The sequence below is a fragment of the Sylvia atricapilla genome, chromosome 26 (assembly GCF_009819655.1).
Source record: "Sylvia atricapilla isolate bSylAtr1 chromosome 26, bSylAtr1.pri, whole genome shotgun sequence".
NCBI lineage: Eukaryota > Metazoa > Chordata > Aves > Passeriformes > Sylviidae > Sylvia > Sylvia atricapilla.
The window spans coordinates 4000915-4018104 of NC_089165.1; the positions used below are offsets into that span (position 1 = coordinate 4000915).

Sequence of the window (17190 nt, forward strand, 5' to 3'; positions counted from 1 at the left end):
TTTTTTACGGCTGTTTTGGTGCCCTTTTGTGCCTCCACGTGAGTGAGATCCCCTGCTGCAGCTCCTTGGCTGGGGTGAATGACCAGTGACTTCCAGGAGCCTTTTGGGAGTGTGAAACCCAACCCCTGGGCACGTAGAGAATCCGGGAAGGTTTCTCACTATGTGAACTTTGCCTGGCTGGGGAACAGCCGGGGCTATAGGATTTCCATACATCCTTTCACCCACTGCCTCTGCAGCCAAAGCCACAGCCCAAAGTCCCCCCAGGACACAGGGCCTGGCTGGGGCTCCGTGTCCCCTCCCCATGGGCAGCCCCCGTGGCTGTGCTGCACACGGGGACAGCCCCAGTCACGCCACCTCCCGTGGCAGCCAAGTGCCATGGCAGGGAAGACCGGGGCGGATCAAATAGCAGCAGCTCCACGTGTCCCACGGATGGGAACGAAACCTAAACCTTGTTGGAACGTCAGCAGGGACGTGGGGTATGACCCCTCAGCCCCCCCTGATCCCCAGGGAGCCACAGGGGCCACAGCAGAGTGACAAATAAATCCTAAATGGAGCAAATGTCCCCCAGCACGGAGCTGAGCTGGAGGTGAACCCAGGCAGCCAGGGGGACGCCTGCCATCCGCTGGGATTTGGCTGGTGGTTCCCCCGGATCAAATTCAGCTGGATCTGGGGTCAGGGGCAGCTGGAAAGGCCTCGGGGCTCCCAGGGGAAACCTGCTCCCTGCTCTGGTGTTCTCCGGAATGTGGCACTTTGGGACCTGTCCCCAGCAGTGAGGGATCTCAGGTAAAAGGGACTGGGGCTCCCCCAGCCTGGGGACACCCCACAAACCATCCCCAGACCTCCCTCCACACCCACAGCGAGCCTGACCACCACGGGGTCTCATAAAGGAAAAAAAAAAAAAGCATTTCCCTCTCCCAAATTAAGGAAACCTCTCTAGGATGGGAGCACAGTGTCACCACAGGGTGACCCTGTGCCACCACGGCAGGAGCTGAGGCAGCCACCCCATTACACAGAAACCTTTATTCTGGGAAAAGGGGGAGCCAGGGCTGGGACAGGGGGACAAGGGGGACAGCACCCTGGGGGGATGAGGGGCCACCCAGGGGGCTGCAGAGTGTGAGGCATCAGTCCTTGGTCCCAGCCCACGCGTGGCTGCTGCTGTAGTGTAGAGAGGGGAGCTCTGCCCACCAACCCCCCCAGGGGCATGGGGCAGCTCGGGGACCCGCGTGGGGTGGGGACACACGCCCCAGAGCGCAGCAGCGGTGACAGGGAGCGCAGGGACACGAGCCAGGCAGGAAGCCAAACCCCGGGGGTGACACAGCCCCAAGGCCACGAGGTGGGAGCTCCAGGGAGGCACAAACCCCGCGGGGACACGGCCCAGGGGACAGCGGGGACACGCCGGGTTAGCGGATGCTGCCGTCGCCTTCGCTGCTCTGCAGCTTCTCCCTCTCGATGGACCACACCAGCTCCTGCACAAACTTCATCTCCGAGGCCACCTGCTTGGCCAGGGCCTCGTAGTGGTTCTCCAGCTTGCGGTAGCGCCGCTTGAGCCCGTTGGCAGCCTGCACCACGCTCCTGGTCTCCTCCTGAGCCTCCTTCTTCAGAGCCTCCGTCTTGTGCAGCTCCTGCCGGATCTGCCGCAGGTCCTGGCTGATGCTCTCGTTCTCCTCTTTGTACCACGACTCCTTCTCCTCGTAGATGGACAGCAGCGCCTCGATGTCCTCCCGGAAGGATTTCTTGTTCCTCTCCAGCTCTCGGAGGCTCTCCTCGGCCGCAGCCACCTCCTCCATGACCTTGGAGAAGCGCTCGAAGTTGATGTAGGTGTTGTTGGGAGGCATGCTGGAGTGGGATTTGATGGTGTACTCCTTGAGGCGCGTGGTCTTCAGCCGGCGCCGCTCGGGCTTCTTGCAGCTGTCCTCGTTGCGGACGTTCCTCCTCTTGATCACCTGTGGCAGGGACAGTTGTGGCTGCAGCAGCCACCCACGGGGCTGGGGGAGCAGCAGGGCCCCGGCCTCGGGGGCTCAGACACCCCAAAAGTGCCGATTCTTTAAGTTCTCACCTTAATCCAAGGGTGCTCCAGGCTCTGGGCGATGGTCATTCGCTTCCTGCAAACACAGCAAGGCTGGGATCAGGGCAGAGGCTTTGCTCCTCTCTCCCTGTTAAAGCCCTGGGAAAGCAGCTTGGATCCTGTGATCACCTTTGGGGTCTGCATCCAGCCCCCAACTCCTCAAACTGCCTCCCAGGAGAAACACAGGCAGATCCCACAAAGGATCCTGTGGGAAACTCCTGAGCCCACTGCTCCTTCCCAAACCCTGAGCCCTGGGGGGCCCAGCTCAAACCCTCCCAAATCCCAGCAGAGCTTCTGCACCCTCAGGGGGATCCCAGAATTCACAGGAGAGAGGGAGCTGCCTGTACACAGCAGGTTGGGCAGGGGAGGACTGTCCCCTCTCCCAGAGGAACCCCCAGCCCTGCTCCCTGTCCCTCACTTGGGGTCCTTGACGAGCAGGCGGCGGATGAAGTCCTTGGCCAGCTCGCTGGTGTTGCTGAAATACTCCTCATCGAAGTCGTAGTTGACAGCAGAGATGTTGGTCAGGGTCTCCTGCTTTGTCTCCCCCAGGAACGGGGAGGCTCCGCTCAGCCTGAGGACAGAGAGGGTTGGGACACCCCAGAAAGGCTCCAGGCCCAGGTGGGGGACCCACCCTGCAGCCCTGTGCCCCCCAGAGCTGCCCTATACTCACAGGATGTAGGTGATGACCCCGATGCTCCTGGAAGAGAGAGGGAGAGGAGGCTGAAGTCACACAGAGCTTTTGGCACGAGGGGAGACCCACCAGCACGAGGGGATTGCTGCTGGGGCCGTGGGAAGGGGCTCAGGAGGGGAATCACTCACCACATATCAGCCTCCAGCCCCAGGGGCTCGTAGTTCACAATTTCTGGGGCTTTAGGAGGAAAGGGCAGAAAATGGGTTTATTGTGGGGGAAGGAAGCCTGGCCCCATAGGCACATCCTGGCAGCAGCACAGGAGTGCTGGGTGTCTCTCCAGAATTAATCCAAAGCTTTCAGCAGCCTGAGCAGCCCCCAGGAACACTCACCTACAAACTCTGGGGTCCCAAAGATATTCTTGAACTCGTTCCCAGCCTCGATCTTGTGGGCGATGCCGAAGTCGATGAGTTTGATGCGAGGGTTTGGCACGTTCTTGTCCAGCAGCATGATGTTCTCTGGCTGTGGGGGGAGAGGAGCTGGGTCTGTGGGAGCCTGTGGGAGCTGCCCTGGGCTCCTGAGGAGATGATATGTGCCTCAGATTGGGAGAGATCCCAAACCCCAGAAGGATGTGCCTCAGGTTGGGAGAGATGCCAAGTACCAGCAGGAATGCACTGACCCCCATTCCTTAGTGCTGATTTCCAGAGCCCACCTGGGGGCTCATCTCTGCTCCCAGTGCTGACCTCGGGGTGTCTGCAGCTCCCAGAGCTCACCTGGGGGCTCCCAGTGCTGACCATGGGATGTCTGCAGCTCCCAGAGCTCACCTGAGTGTTTATCCCTGCTCCCAGTGCTGACCTCGGGATGTCTGCAGCTCCCAGAGCTCACCTGGGTGTTTATCCCTGCTCCCAGTGCTGACCTCGGGGTGTCTGCAGCTCCTAGACCCCACCTGAGTGTTTATCCCTGCTCCCAGTGCTGACCTCGGGGTGTCTGCAGCTCCCAGAGCTCACCTGGGTGTTTATCCCTGCTCCCAGTGCTGACCATGGGATGTCTGCAGCTCCCAGAGCTCACCTTCAGGTCGAAGTGTGCGATGTGCTTGGAGTGCAGGTAGTGCACCCCGTCCAGGATCTGCTTGAGGAACTGCGTGGCCTCTTCCTCGGTCAGCGATTCCTTCTCGGCCAGGAAATCGAAGAGCTCCCCTCCGGACACCAGCTCGAGGATGAGCACCACGTCGGTCTTGTTCTCGAAGATGTCGTGCAGGGTGATGATGTTGGGGTGCTGGATCTCCCGCAGGATGTCCACCTCGCGCTCGATCTCCTCGCGGCTCACGCCCCTGCGGCTGGACGAGAGCCGCCGCTTCTTGATGAACTTGGCCGCGTATTCCAGCCCCGTCTTCTTCTCCCGGCACTTCCGCACGATGGCGAACTGGCCGCTGCGGAGCGAGGGGAGGAGCTGCAGGGCGGATGGGCCACTGCGGGATGCAGTTTTCCCAGCCCGCCTCCGGAATGCCATCAATGGGATGTGCTGATGCCAGCCTGCTCCTGGGCTCTGCACACCCGGCCACGGTGGAGAGAGGGAATTTCTCCCAGGAACTTAGCAGCTGTCATACTTTTTTTTTTTTTTTTAAATCCTCCCTGGGTTGTTTGGATGCTGCTGTGATCACCCGGGGTGGGAGATCCAGCCAGGAGCCCAGTGGTCCCAGGAGATCCCAAAGCCCTGATGGAGAAGGGCAGGAGGAGACTGAAACGCCTGAAATACCCAAAACTCCTTTATACCTTTGTACATCTCTGGATCACGGCCCTGGGGGGCAAAGTGAGGTGTCCATCCATGGGCACCACATCCCTCCCCACGGCTCACAACCAACCACAGAGGGGCAAAACAACCTGGAAGTTCCCTCTGCTTTGATAAAAAACAATACCCCACTCAATTGACCCAAAACGCTTTTGCTGCCCAAATGCCCGAGGAGGAGCCACGGCGTGGGGCTGCCACGGCCCAGGCAGCGCTGGAGGATCCCGAGGCAGCTCCCCCCGCTGCCGCCTCGGCATCCCGGCTGATTCAAGCCCATCCGCAGGCTCTGAGTCACCCTGGATCCCTCCCCCGGGCGCCGGGCCAGGGAGGAGGGCCGGAAACCGGAGCCGGATGGGAGCTCCACCGGGAACAACGTTAATTAACACCTTTTTTTTACTAATTTCTATCTGCCAGAGGTGCCTGACTCTGCACAGCCTTAGCGCTGCTGCCTACAGAGAGGGCACAGGGACACCACGGGGGATCCAGCAGCCGCATCCAGGGATGCTCCCGGCTGGGGGTGCAGCCGAGGAAGCCCCCCCAGAAGGCAGGGGGATGTCTCTCACCTGCCCAGCTCCTCGCCCATCTCATAGAAGTCCTCCACGCTCTCCTGGCGGAAGGTGGACATGGCTGCGGGCCCTCTGCAGCGGGAACCGCCCCGGTGCTGCCGGCGCTGGGTGTCCGCAGGGGAGAGCAGCCGGGGATCAGCACCTGTGGCACCGGGAAAAAGGAGAGGATGTGTCCCAGGAGCTCCAGCCACCAGGCAGCACAGGGATCGCCATTCCCCGGGGGATGCACGGCCGGCTCCGGGCTGGCTGGTGCCACGGGGCAGCGCCGGGGATGTCCCCCGGTGTCACCACACCCCAAAAGCCAGGGGACAGAGAAGGGAAGGGGGCCACAGCCTTTCCCTGCTCCACAGGCCCCGCTGTCCACCCAATCCTCCTCATCCCTTTCCTGGCTCACTTCCCCTCCGATCCCACACTGACCCTCCCTGCCCCGCAGCCCCTCTCCTCCCGGTCCCTGCACATCCCTTTGCTGCCCCACAGCCCCATCTCCCCGTTCCAATTCCAGCCACTGCCCCCAAACCCTGCCCATCCCTTCCCGACTCCACACTGCCCCATCCCAATCCCTACGCCTCCTTTTCCAGCCCCTCCCAATCGGATCCCCCGCACTGCCCCTCCCTATCCCACCGGCCCCAGAACCCCCAGTCCCGCCCCACAGCACCTCCCAGCCCCACAGGCCCCACACACACAATCCGCCTCGTTCCTGCCGTGCTTTCCCCACCCCACACCCCGCGCCGTCCCTCCCTTCCTCCCCAACCCACGCTCCCTCCATCACCCCTCTCCCACCCGCACAGCCCCTCACGTCCCGTCCCGGCCCCACATCGCCCCTCACAGACCCTCCTTTTCCCCGGTCCCCCGTTCCCAACCTGGGCCGCCGCCGCCCGCGTCGCCGCCGCCACATTCCACCACAGCAGGCCCCGCCCCGTCCCACGCGAGCCCCGCCCACCTCCGCAATGAGCCCCGCCCACACCGCATCACCCTAATGGACTAAGCCCCGCCCACCCTGCGCGGAAAGGCCACGCCCAACGGGGGTCTCTCGCGACGAGTGGGCGGAGCTAAGGGTGGGCGGGGCTAAGAGTGGGCGGGGCCGCTGGCACCACCCCCCCGCTCCCAGCAGAGGGCGCCACCCTCGCCCCTAAAACCGCCCCAAAAACCTTCACTTTTCGTCACCATTTATCCAATTTTATTAATTCCAGTGGCACTAATACAGGCGGCGATGGGCACGACGGACAGTCACGCTGCAGATAAGGCATCCTCACCCCTCACCATCTCTCCTCCCGGTTTCCTTGTCCTCCTTTTTGATTTAAGCACACCCCACCCTATTCCGGGCCATTCTGCAGCACTATCTTTTTTCCTTTTTTTTTTGAGTCAAATAAATACAGAATTGGGCAGATCTAGTGGAAATGTTTTAGTTACAATGGCAAAGATGAGTCATGTGCAACACAGAAACCTATAAGGCTGCTTTTTTTTTTTCTCTTTTTTTGTTTGTTTTCCTCATTTGAAGTTCTCAGAATCGCTATGAAACCCATTGAATTAACAAGATGGTGCTCACAAAGGCGTCTACCCCCCCTCCCACCCCGGGGCGGGCATGGGTGATAACGCTAATTAATTAAATTTTTTTTTTTTTCCTGTTCTCCCCAGAGTTCCATGAGTTTCATTAGAGTTTGTCCAGGAAGTTGTCGAGGGCAGGGATTCCTTCCTTCAGGCCTTTGCGTTTGCGGGTCTCGGCCACCACCTGGCACGGCCGGCTGGCGCTGTCAAAGGGGTCCCCGGGCAGGATCTGCCAGTGGTCAAAGACACACTGGGGGAAAGCCTGGCCCCCCGTGTTGGATCTCAAATCTGCTGTGAAACCTGGCAGGAGAACGAGAGAAAAACAGGTGAGATGGGACAAGAAAGGTTGTAGTTTGTTTCCATGGGGAGAGCAGAGGAAGCCAGAGCAGCTCTTGAGATCCTGATCAATGAGGTGGGAATGGAGAAAAGGCTCCAGGAAGAACTCAGAGCCCTTCTAGTGCCTAAAACTGGAGAGGGACTTTGGACAAGCACATGGAAGGAAGTAAGACACAGGGAATGGCCTCCCACTGCTAGAGAGCAGGGACAGATGGGATATGGAGAAGGAATTTCTGGCTGGGATGGAATTCCAGAGCAGCTGTGGCTGCCCCTGGGTTCCAGGCAGTGTCCAAGGCCAGGTTGGAGCAGCCTGGGACAGTGGAAGGTGTCCCTGCCCATGGCAGGGGTGGCACTGAAGACTTTGACAAGTCTCTTCTAACCCAGAATGTTCTGCAACCTTGGTCTCTTCTCCCAGGCAACAAGTGACAGGATGAGAGGAAACAGCCCTAAGCTGTGTCAGGGGAGGGCTGGAGATAAATTTTCTTCTCCAGAGGGAAGGCCAAGCACTGGCACAGCTGCCCAGAGCAGTGCTGCAGTCCCCACCCTGGAGGGATTTCAAACCCACATGGATGTGGCACTTGGGGACACAGTTCAGCGCTGAGTGAACAGCTCAAGCATCTCCTGAGGTCCTTCCCAAGGGCTCTCCCACACCCAGGACAGCTCCAGGACTCACCAAAGGACTCGTTGACAGGCAGGTAAGCCTTGACCACGAACATGGGGGTCCCGGCCACCTGGGTCTCCTCAAACACGTGCCCACGCTTCCTGTTCAGCACGCCGTAGATGCCTCCGACCACCTGCTCCGGGCACTGCAAGGACACGGCGGGGTCAGGCCTGCCCTCACTCTGTCCCCAACCGCCCCCAGGGCTGGCGGAGAGCTCACCTGGATCTCCACCAGGTAGATGGGCTCCATGAGGCGTGGCTGGGCGGTGAGCACGCAGGCGTAGAGGCAGCGGCGGGCCGTGGGGATGATCTGGCCGCCGCCGCGGTGGATGGCGTCGGCGTGCAGCGTCACGTCGTGCACGTCGAAACGCACGGCGCGCATGTTCTCCTCGCACAGCACGCCCTGCCAGGGCACAAACAGGGTCAGGGATCAGCAGGTCACACCAGCCTGGGGTGGCTCAGTGTCCCCCAGAGAGGGGGCTGCTCCCTCGGCTGGCAGGAGATTCATGGAGGCGGCTCCTTGCACAGCAAAGTGTAAAGGTTCGCCCAGGAAACACTTGTGCGTGCTCAGGGATGAACCTTCACACCTACAAGGGTTGGACTCTTGGAGGGCTTTCCCAAGCTAAATGTTCTGTGCAGCACCAGCTCCCACCACCTCTGCAGCATCCTCATGGTCAGGTCTGAGCTTCAAGCCACAAGAGCTGTCACATCTATGGTGCTGGAACTCAAGTGTGTTCAGCCAAATGGGATTTTTTTTTTTTTTTGTCCTAGTAATGTCACTGAAGTTTTTGGCTTGGAATCTCCTTCAGACTGAAACTAAGTGGTATACAGGAAAATAAATCCTTCCTGTTGCTGCTCCCAGTCTGTCAACTTATCCTGCAGTGCTCTCCTGTCCTACCCTGACAATAACTGGTAGATAAGCCCAGAGCAGAGCACCTTTCCTTCTAACACCAGCTGTGTTATTCACCCAGACTGTTCACATGTTGCATTTTGCTCCTTGAGAAGCACAAACGAAATACAGAGCCATGGATACCACCCAGACCTCACTCCTCACCTCCTTGGTGTCTCACTGGAAGCTACAGATGTCACCTAAACTAATACCTCATCCCTCACCCCCTTGGTGGCCCACTGGAAACCATGGATGCCACCAAGACTTCACCCCTCACCTCCTTGGTGGCCCACTGGAAGCCACCCAAACCAAGACCCTGTCCCTCACCTCCTTGGTGGCCCACTGGAAGCCGGCCACCACGCTGTCCTTGATCTCGTTGAGGTACTGCACTCCCTTGGTGATGTCAGTGAGGATGTTGGGGCCGGTGCCGTCGGGCCCGAAGCACCAGATCTTCCTGGCCTCGGTGACGTCCCACTCGTATTTCTCGGCCAGGTACCGTGCCCTCTGCTTCAGCTCCTGGCGCGCTGACACCTCGCCCTTGTCGATGTCCTCGGCCAGCCCGTCGGGGAAGGGCCGTGCCTTCATGTACAGCCGGTTGTGTTTGTTGGGGGACTTGGAAAGGCACATCACGTTGGACTCCTCGCTGACCGTCTCGCGGTAGGACACCACGGGGTCTGATTTCTGCAGGGACACACAGGCAGAGGCAGGGGTGGGTGTTGTTGCTTTGAGGGTTTTTTTAAGCTTTCTGGGGGGTTTATGTTCTTGTAGTGAAATTCTTATAAGTGGTGTTTTGTAAGTAATACAGTCCTTCTGGGGGGAAGGACAAGATTTGATGAACTTCTAGGTTCACTGCTAGAAAGGTGTTTTAACTTCATTCCCTAATCTTTAAATCAAATTCTAAAGACTCTGTAAATCAAGATCCCCAAATAAACCTTCCTTCTTTCTCATCTCACATCCTCATGGGTGAGTGTGGTTCTTTTCCTGTCCTCTAGTGACAGGTGTGAGGCATCAAACCTGGCCAAAGCCTGAGCTCAGCCAATGCTCAGCCCCTCTACCTTAATGGGGATGCAGGCGTGGTCCTCCTCCAGGTCCTTCAGGCAGATCTCCAGGTGCAGCTCCCCAGCACCAGCGATGATGTGCTCCCCAGATTCCTCAATGATGCACTGGAAAGAGCAGGAGCAGCAGGTGAGGCTTCAGAACGAGCCACAAACAACTCTCAACGGGAGTTTTATGTTTGACCCACAGAGTTACATCTAGATGTTCTCCCCACTGTGCTCTGGGGTGTCACAGCACCACGCCAGGAACCAACACTCAACTCAGGACTCTCCAGGACTGGAAGCAGCACCTCTGGAGATCCATTCTGGCCACTCACCTGCACCATGGGGTCAGACTTGGCCAGGCGTTTGAGCCCCTCCACCAGCTTGGGCAGGTCAGCCGGGTTCTTGGCCTCCACGGCCACGCGCACCACGGGGCTGACGCTGAACTTCATCACCCTCATGTTGTGGGCGTGCTCGAAGGTGGTGATGGTTCCAGTCTTCACCAGGAACTGGTCCACCCCAACCAGCCCCACGATGTTCCCACAAGGCACGTCCTCGATGGGCTCCACGTAGCGGCCCATCATCAGAATGGTCCTAAAGGGAAAAGGTGGATGAGGGAGGTTGGGAAGGGGAGGAGATGCCACTCAGCCCGTAACCAAACACCCTGAGAGGCCTCAGACAGCGCCAGAACAACCCCAAACCTGAACCTCTCAACACCCCAGCCAGGACACACCTTTGAATTGGCTTCAGGTACAGATCCTCCTTCTTGCCAGGTGTGTAGTTTGGTCCCATGATTCTGACTTTCAAGCCAGTTGAGACGAGACCAGAGAAGACACGGCCAAAAGCGTAGAAACGTCCCTTGTCAGAGGTTGGCACCATTTTGGAGATGTACATCATCAGGGGGCCTTTGGGGTCACAGTTCTTAATGCCTAGGAGGGGGAGAGAGACCAGCTGAGCCCAGAGTTATTGATGGATCCAACAGCCACCCCAAAACCCAAACTCAACACCTGCAACCACTGTCCCAGCCCAAGGGCTTCTGCCTGGACAACAGGAAATGGAGAATGGCTTCCCACTATCAGAGGACAGGGATAGATGGGATACTGGGAAGGGATTGTTCTCTGGGAGGGAGATGAGGCCCTGGCACAGGGTGCCCAGAGAAGCTGTGGTTGTTCCTGGATCCCTGGCAGTGTCCAAGGCCAGGCTGGATGGGGTTTGGAGCAGCCTGGGACAGCAGAAGGTGCCCCTGCCCACAGGAGGGAATGGGCCCAGGTGACTTTCAAAATCCCTTCCAACCCAATCTATTCTGTGATTCCATGGAAGATCACATCACCAAGAAACATTTTCAACAAATCCAGGCTCAGATGGACCCTCTGGCTACTCTGAGGTTACTCATCCACCTCAGCACCCCAGAACAGAGCTCTGAGAAACCAAAACTATTTGACCTATGCTAGAAAAGAAACAAGACTCAATTCCAGACGCTCCTGAGCCGTGCAGGTGGAGAACAAACTGTTTAGAGGCCTGTTGGAGCTGAGGCCTGGCAGCAAAGCAAGCAGCTTTGTCCTACCTATGGCAGCCTCATCGTCAGGGGGGCCCTCGTAGAGCAGCTCGCAGCGATACTTCTGGGCTGTGACGGGGGAAGGCAGGTGGATGGTGATCATCTGCAGCAGGGCATCTCCAGCGGGCAGCCACCGCCTCATCACGGCCTGGGCAGAGCAGCAGGACCCAGTCAGAGCGTTTACACCAGACAGGGATTCACCTCCCCACCTCCCCAGCGGGTTGATGTTGACACAGGTGGAGCAGCACAACTGCTCAGCAGCTCCCCAGAGGACTCAGACCAGCCTCACCTTCAGCAGGGGTTTGCCCTCCTTGTCCTTGTCCTCACTGTCCAGCTTGATGTCCAGTTTCTCGATCAGTTTAGCAGCCTCTTCCTTCTTGAAGTTCATGATGGCATCGAAAACCTGTGAGGAGAGCAGCTGTTGGCAGCGCTGCCGTGACCCAGTTTGGAGCAGCTCTGCACCTGCAGAGGATTCCTGTTCCTCCTCAGCACCCAGCTTCCCCCCAGGAGACACAGCCCCACCTGCCCCCAGAGCAGCCAGATGTGTCAGACAGCTCAATTTCTTCAATCAAACACGTCAGGTCAAAGTGAAGAAATTTTCCATCATCACGCACGGAACAGAAGAGCGGAAAGAGAGAGGCGCTGGCCAGAGGAACCCTGAGGAACTCACCTTGAAGATGGGGTCAAGTATGAGCTGGCAGAAGGTCCTGGGCAGTTTCTTTCCATCAGGGCTGGTGGCAGATTTGCTGAATTTGCCAGTAGCAGGGTCGAAGTATCTGCAGAGAGAAGGAAATCAGACGAAATGTCCATGCTCAGGTCAGCTACAGGCACACAGCTTGTTCTGTCTGCCCAGGGCAGAGCCAAGGGCTGCTGAGGAAGAGCCATTTCCTGCTTTCCCCCTCACCCACCTTTCCAGCACTCCCCAAAACACAATTAACTCCTGTTAAATCAGGCACAGCCACACCCTCCCCCCCCTTCCCCCATTTTCTGCAGAGTCAGGCTGCAGCCATGCAGAACTGATTTGGAATTCCAATCACCACCATTCCCTCCCTTCCTCACCTGTCTCCCCACAGCTTCTTCATCATGTCCTCAACTTTCTTGGCACGCTCGGCTGGGCTGAGCTGGGCATCTCCCTTGGCAGCAAACTTTGCCACGTACATCTCAGCAAACTGCTTCAGGGTGAAGGCCCAGCCGTGGAGGCCCGAGCCAAAGCCCACGGTCCCGAGCACCGGGTCAATCTGAGGGGGAACAGCACAACTGGGTCAGGGGAGCAGCCCTCAGCCCACCCCATCCCAAAATACACCTTCAGGACACTGAGATTCTGGAGTCGTTCTGTCCCAGTGAGCACCTCCGAGGTGTGGGACAGGAACTGGTTTAGCTTTGCACCACAGAGCTGGGGTGGTTTTCCTCCATTCCCACCAGGTGTGTGCTCTGGTTCACCTGAGGCAGGAGTCCCACCTCTCCCAGGAGGATCAGGAAGGCATGGACACTTCTAGCATGCAGGAGCCCAGCACAAGCTTCTCCTCAGGACCTGTGGCCCACGGCCTTGCTCCCTTCCCAGGAACCCAGCAGGAGCAGAGCATGTGGGAAGGGACCTTAAAGACCACCCATTGCACCCCTGCCATGGGCAGGGACACCTTCCACAACCCCAGGGTGCTCCAAACCCTGCCCAGCCTGGCCTTGGACACTGCTCTAGAGACTGGGCAGCCACAGCTGCTCCAGGCAACAATCCCAGCCTTTATTTGCTCATGCCTTGAACAGGAAATTTGGGAGAGGAGCCAGCTCAAGAGCCCCCAACCAGCCCAAACCTGGGACTTCAGTCACCTTCAAGATCCCCCTGGATCCTCCACCTGGGACAAGGAATTCCCACTGAGGAGGGAGCTGCTCCCTCTCCCCAAAGTGGCTCAACCCCAGCCCTCAGAGCCTCCCCTCACCATGATGTTGCCCATGGGGCCGCTCTCTCCCTCTCCATAGGTGGAGATGATGACGTTGACGTTCTCCACGATGCGCTGGAAGGTCTGGTACAGCTCCTCTGGCTCCAGCTGCAGCTCCAGCAGCGCCCTGTCCATCTTGTTCATCATCAGCACAGGCTTGATCCTCTCGGCGATGGCCTGACGCAGCACAGTCTCTGTCTGCACACACACCCCTGCCAAACGCACAATTAGTTAGGAATGAGCTCTTCCTCCCTCTCCAAATTCCCCCCAAAACGTGCTCCAGCTGCAGAAAATCCTCACCAGAGACACAGTCCACGACGACCAGGGCACCATCAGTGACTCGCAGAGCTGCAGTGACCTCTGAGGAGAAGTCCACGTGCCCAGGGGAGTCGATGAGGTTGATCAAGAAACCAGAACCATCCTTGCTCTGCTTGATGAAGGCCAAGTCGTTCTCAGAGAGCTCATAGAACAGAGAAATGGCTCTGGAAGAAAGGAGAAGCTATTAAAATGATGATCTGTGTTATTTCTCCCTAAAGCTCAGGAACATTTTGCCCCACACAAACAACTGGAGGTGGCATCAAGTGCTCTGCTCTGGTTGACAAGGCTGGGTTTCATGACCTTGGAAATCTTTTCCAACCTAAATGCTGGGCAAGGATTTCCTGAAGTGTATTCCTGGGAGGCCAGCGTGGGAGAGAACAGGAGCAGAAGCTGCAATCTGCCCTTCCTAAACCATAACACCTTTCAGAATCCCATCCTCCTCCAGCACCCACAAAGGGCTCCACTCCCAACTGATGGATTTAGGATTTTCCTGCTAATCCCAACCGTGTTCTCCACCTCAGAGTCCTCACACTCCCTGTGGTGGCAAAGCCACCAGGTACATCCCCAGAGATGCTCCCAAGAGTCTCCCCATCACATCCACAGCACACCCAACAATCCTGGTGCTGAACTGAGAGGGTGAACCCAGTGCCCAGCAAGGAATTGCTCTATCAACACTCTCTCCATCACTCGAGACCCTCAGCAGCACAGAGATGAGCTTCTGGACTTAAACCAGAGCCCAACAACATCTTCTTCCACCTCCTGGATGAGTCCAATCCCGCTGGAGCTCAGCCCAGGGAAGAGCAGGAGCCCGAGGGGATGGCACTCACGTGGATTTGATGGTGATGCACCGTTCCTGCTCGTCCTTGCGGGTGTCGGTGAACCGGGTCTCCCCGGCACGGGCCGAGGCGATGATCCCGGCCTTGCACACCAGGGAATCCGTCAGCGTGGATTTGCCGTGGTCCACGTGGGCGATCACGGACATGTTCCTGATGTTGGCCTTTTTGTCCATGATGGCCCGTATCTGGTCTACTGTGAAGTTCACCTTGAGGGAGGAGACAAGGGGGACTCAGCGCTGAGAGAAAAAGCTCTGGCAATTCCAAGGGATCCGAATCTGCCATAAATACCTGCCATAATCACCGTAACACCGACCCTGCCTGGGTGACAACACAACCCGCAGCAAGGGCACCGCAGCGGGGATGCAGCGCCGACCCCTCCTTGCCCCAGCGTCCCTCAAGCCGCGGTGTCAGCGGGTGCTGGGCGCAAAACGCCCCCAAAACCGAGCCCGGGCCGGTGCCGGTGCCAGTGACAGCCCAGACCGCAGCGTTACATAAGGTACGACCGGCACCGCAGCGCCCCGTCCCCGGCGCCACCAGCGCGCTGCCACATCAGCGCGGCCGCTGCCGAGCCCCGCGGGACAACGGCAGCCCCGGCACCGACACCGGCGGGTGCCGCCGGCTCCGGGAGTATCCCGGCCGCCCGGGCCGGCCCCCTGTCCGCCGCCCCACCCTCTCCCCGCAGCTGCGGCCCAGCCCGGCAGCACAGGCCGCAGCCGCCGCCGTGTGACCGGCGGCTCTGGCGGAAGCGCCATCCCCGGAGATACGGGAAGCGCGACGACCGCTCATCCCGCCGGGAGCGGCGGCGGGCGGCGGGGGCTCACCATGGTGGCGGATGGCGGCGGATGCTGCGGGGCGGGGGGATCGCGGCAATGGCGGCGGCTCGGCCCTGTCTCGCTGGCGAGCGCAGAGCGGGCGGAAGAGAGCGCTGACGTCAGCCGGAGCGCTCTTATAGGGCGGCGGCGCCGGGGGGCGGGGCCTGAGCCCAGCGCGTGCGCGGCCGCGCCGCTTCATCCCGCCGACTCTATGGTCCGGAGGTTGTTCCGCCTCGCCGGCACCACGTGGGTGTCACCGCCGCTGCACCGGGACTCACAGCGAGGCGACACCGGGGGAACAGCGACCGGCGGCTACAGCTCTGCCCTGCCCGCGCTGCAGCGGGGGGAATAATCCGCCCCTCCCGCTCCCGGTGTGGGAACGGCCCCGGGTAGCGGGGATGGTGAGGCCGCCCTCGGAGCGGTATCACCGAGCAGCAGGCGAGCACGGGGGCTCGGTCACTAAGAGAAGGCGGTAGGGCCGAGCCCGGTGGCAGGCAGCGGTCCCGGGCAGCGGAGGGTCCGGCCGCCCCGCCCCGGTCCCGCAGGGTGCCCGCACTGCGCATGTCCCGGTTGGGGCGGGTGGGTGCGACAGCGCCCCCTGCTGGCGGGGAGGAGCGCGGGGACACCGGGACCGGTGTCACCGGGATTGTCACGGAGCCGCAGAGCTCCGAGCCCGCCCTGTGCGCCCTCGTGTGCCTTAGAGCCCACAGAAATCATGGAATGGTTTGGGACGGATGACACATAGAAGAACACCCAGCGCCATCCAGGGACACCGTCCACTGTCCCACTGCTCCAAACCCAATCCAGCCTGGCCTTGGGCACTGCCAGGGACCAGGGACAGCCACAGCTGCTCTGGGCACCCTGTGCCAGGGCCTCCTCACCCTCCCAGGCAGGAATTCCATCCCAATATTCCATCTATCCCTGCCCTCTGGTAGTGGGAAGCCATTCCCTGTGTCCTGTCCCTCCATCCCTTATCCAAAGTCTCTCTCCATGTTTCTTGTGGGGTCCATTCAGGTTCTGAAAGTCACAATGAGGTCACAGCTTCTCTTCTCCAGGCTGAACAGTCCCAGTTCTCTCAGCCTTAATCCCTGCATCACCTCACCGTCAGCTCCCAGCACATTCCCTGTGGGAGGCAGGATGGCGATGGAGCTACACCCAGGAGGGATTTGGGCCCGGCTCTCCCACCGTGACAGGATGAATTATCGGCCTTTGGGGTTTCCATAGCAATCTGGCGGATTTTTAACACCAAGCCTGGCTTTTATCAGCCTAGAAGGGAAAACTGAGAAACCTGATTAACATCCTGCTCTTCCTGAGAAGCTGTTAATTGCCTTTTTGTTTAATCAGAGGTTGATAGCAAGGAGAGGAAAGTGCTGGAAAACCTCTCCCAGTGCAGCATTTCACCCCAAACAGTGACACTTGACCCCAAACAGGTTACCCTGAAGATCATCCAGTCCAACTCCCGGCCCTGCAGACACCCAACAATCCCAGCCTGTCCCAGAGTGTTTTCCAAATCCTCCTGGAGCTGTGGCAGGGCTGGGGCTGTGCCCATTCCCTGGGGAACCTGGGCAGTGCCCACCATCCCTGGAGGAAAAACCTTTCCCTGATCTCCATCTCAAACCCCTGGCTCCTGTCCCTGCTACCAGAGGAGATGTCGCAGCTGCCTATCAGGAAAAAGCTGCAAACCACAATACATCCATTATATTCATTAATATTAATGTTATCATATAAAAGGTGTTTTTAATAAGCGATGGGTTAAGTTGCAGAAGGGGACACAAACACTGACCGGGGTACGAGTTCTGGGGGGTCTATGGGACGTCGCTGCCACGGGGCAAATTTTGGCCGGGAGATCCCCCTCCCCAAACCTCCCTTCCCCATCCTCATCCCTCCTCTCCCAGAGCCCCTCAGCGCTTCCCGTCCTCACCGGGGGCGGCCCACAGGGCACCGGGACAGCGGCGGAGCCTCGGGCCGAGCCCACCGGGCCCTGCCCTGCCCGGGGGCACCCACCTGCCGCCATCTTGGGGGCAGCACCCACCGCCTGCCCACCCACTCCCCCTCCCGCAGTGCTCGCGGGGCCGCCACCACCCCCGCTCCCGCCGCTCCCATCCCCGCCGCCGCCGCTGTCCTCCCGGTGCGCTCCCGGTTTGACCGGCGCGGCGCCTTTAAGGCTCCCGGGGAGGCGTGGCCTGGCGGGGCGTGGCTCGGGGGCGTGGCCGATGCGCGGGGA

At 59.5% G+C, this 17190-nt stretch overlaps 2 protein-coding genes and 1 non-coding gene across 3 annotated transcripts; all 3 read right to left on the reverse strand.

Annotated features, from left to right (window-relative positions):
• Window positions 1–1005: 1005 nt before the first annotated feature.
• Window positions 1006–5992, reverse strand: DAPK3 (death associated protein kinase 3). Its single transcript, XM_066336498.1, has 9 exons — window positions 5905–5992; window positions 5042–5186; window positions 3762–4122; window positions 3086–3215; window positions 2885–2933; window positions 2736–2762; window positions 2484–2636; window positions 2057–2102; window positions 1006–1943 (listed from the first exon to the last, which is right to left on the reverse strand). The coding sequence occupies exons 2-9, from the start codon at window positions 5101–5103 to the stop codon at window positions 1401–1403; spliced, it is 1371 nt and encodes a 456-aa protein (XP_066192595.1). The 5' UTR covers window positions 5104–5186; window positions 5905–5992; the 3' UTR covers window positions 1006–1400.
• Window positions 5993–6198: 206 nt separating this feature from the next.
• On the reverse strand, window positions 6199–15149 carry EEF2 (eukaryotic translation elongation factor 2). Its single transcript, XM_066336088.1, has 15 exons — window positions 14976–15149; window positions 14146–14360; window positions 13301–13482; window positions 13001–13212; window positions 12126–12304; window positions 11737–11842; window positions 11356–11469; window positions 11076–11214; window positions 10245–10440; window positions 9847–10105; window positions 9530–9637; window positions 8802–9155; window positions 7806–7988; window positions 7599–7731; window positions 6199–6889 (listed from the first exon to the last, which is right to left on the reverse strand). The coding sequence occupies exons 1-15, from the start codon at window positions 14976–14978 to the stop codon at window positions 6696–6698; spliced, it is 2577 nt and encodes an 858-aa protein (XP_066192185.1). The 5' UTR covers window positions 14979–15149; the 3' UTR covers window positions 6199–6695.
• On the reverse strand, window positions 11611–11679 carry LOC136372054 (small nucleolar RNA SNORD37). The gene has a single exon (XR_010745442.1). It is a non-coding gene; the product is annotated as a small nucleolar RNA SNORD37 (small nucleolar RNA).
• Window positions 15150–17190: the final 2041 nt, after the last annotated feature.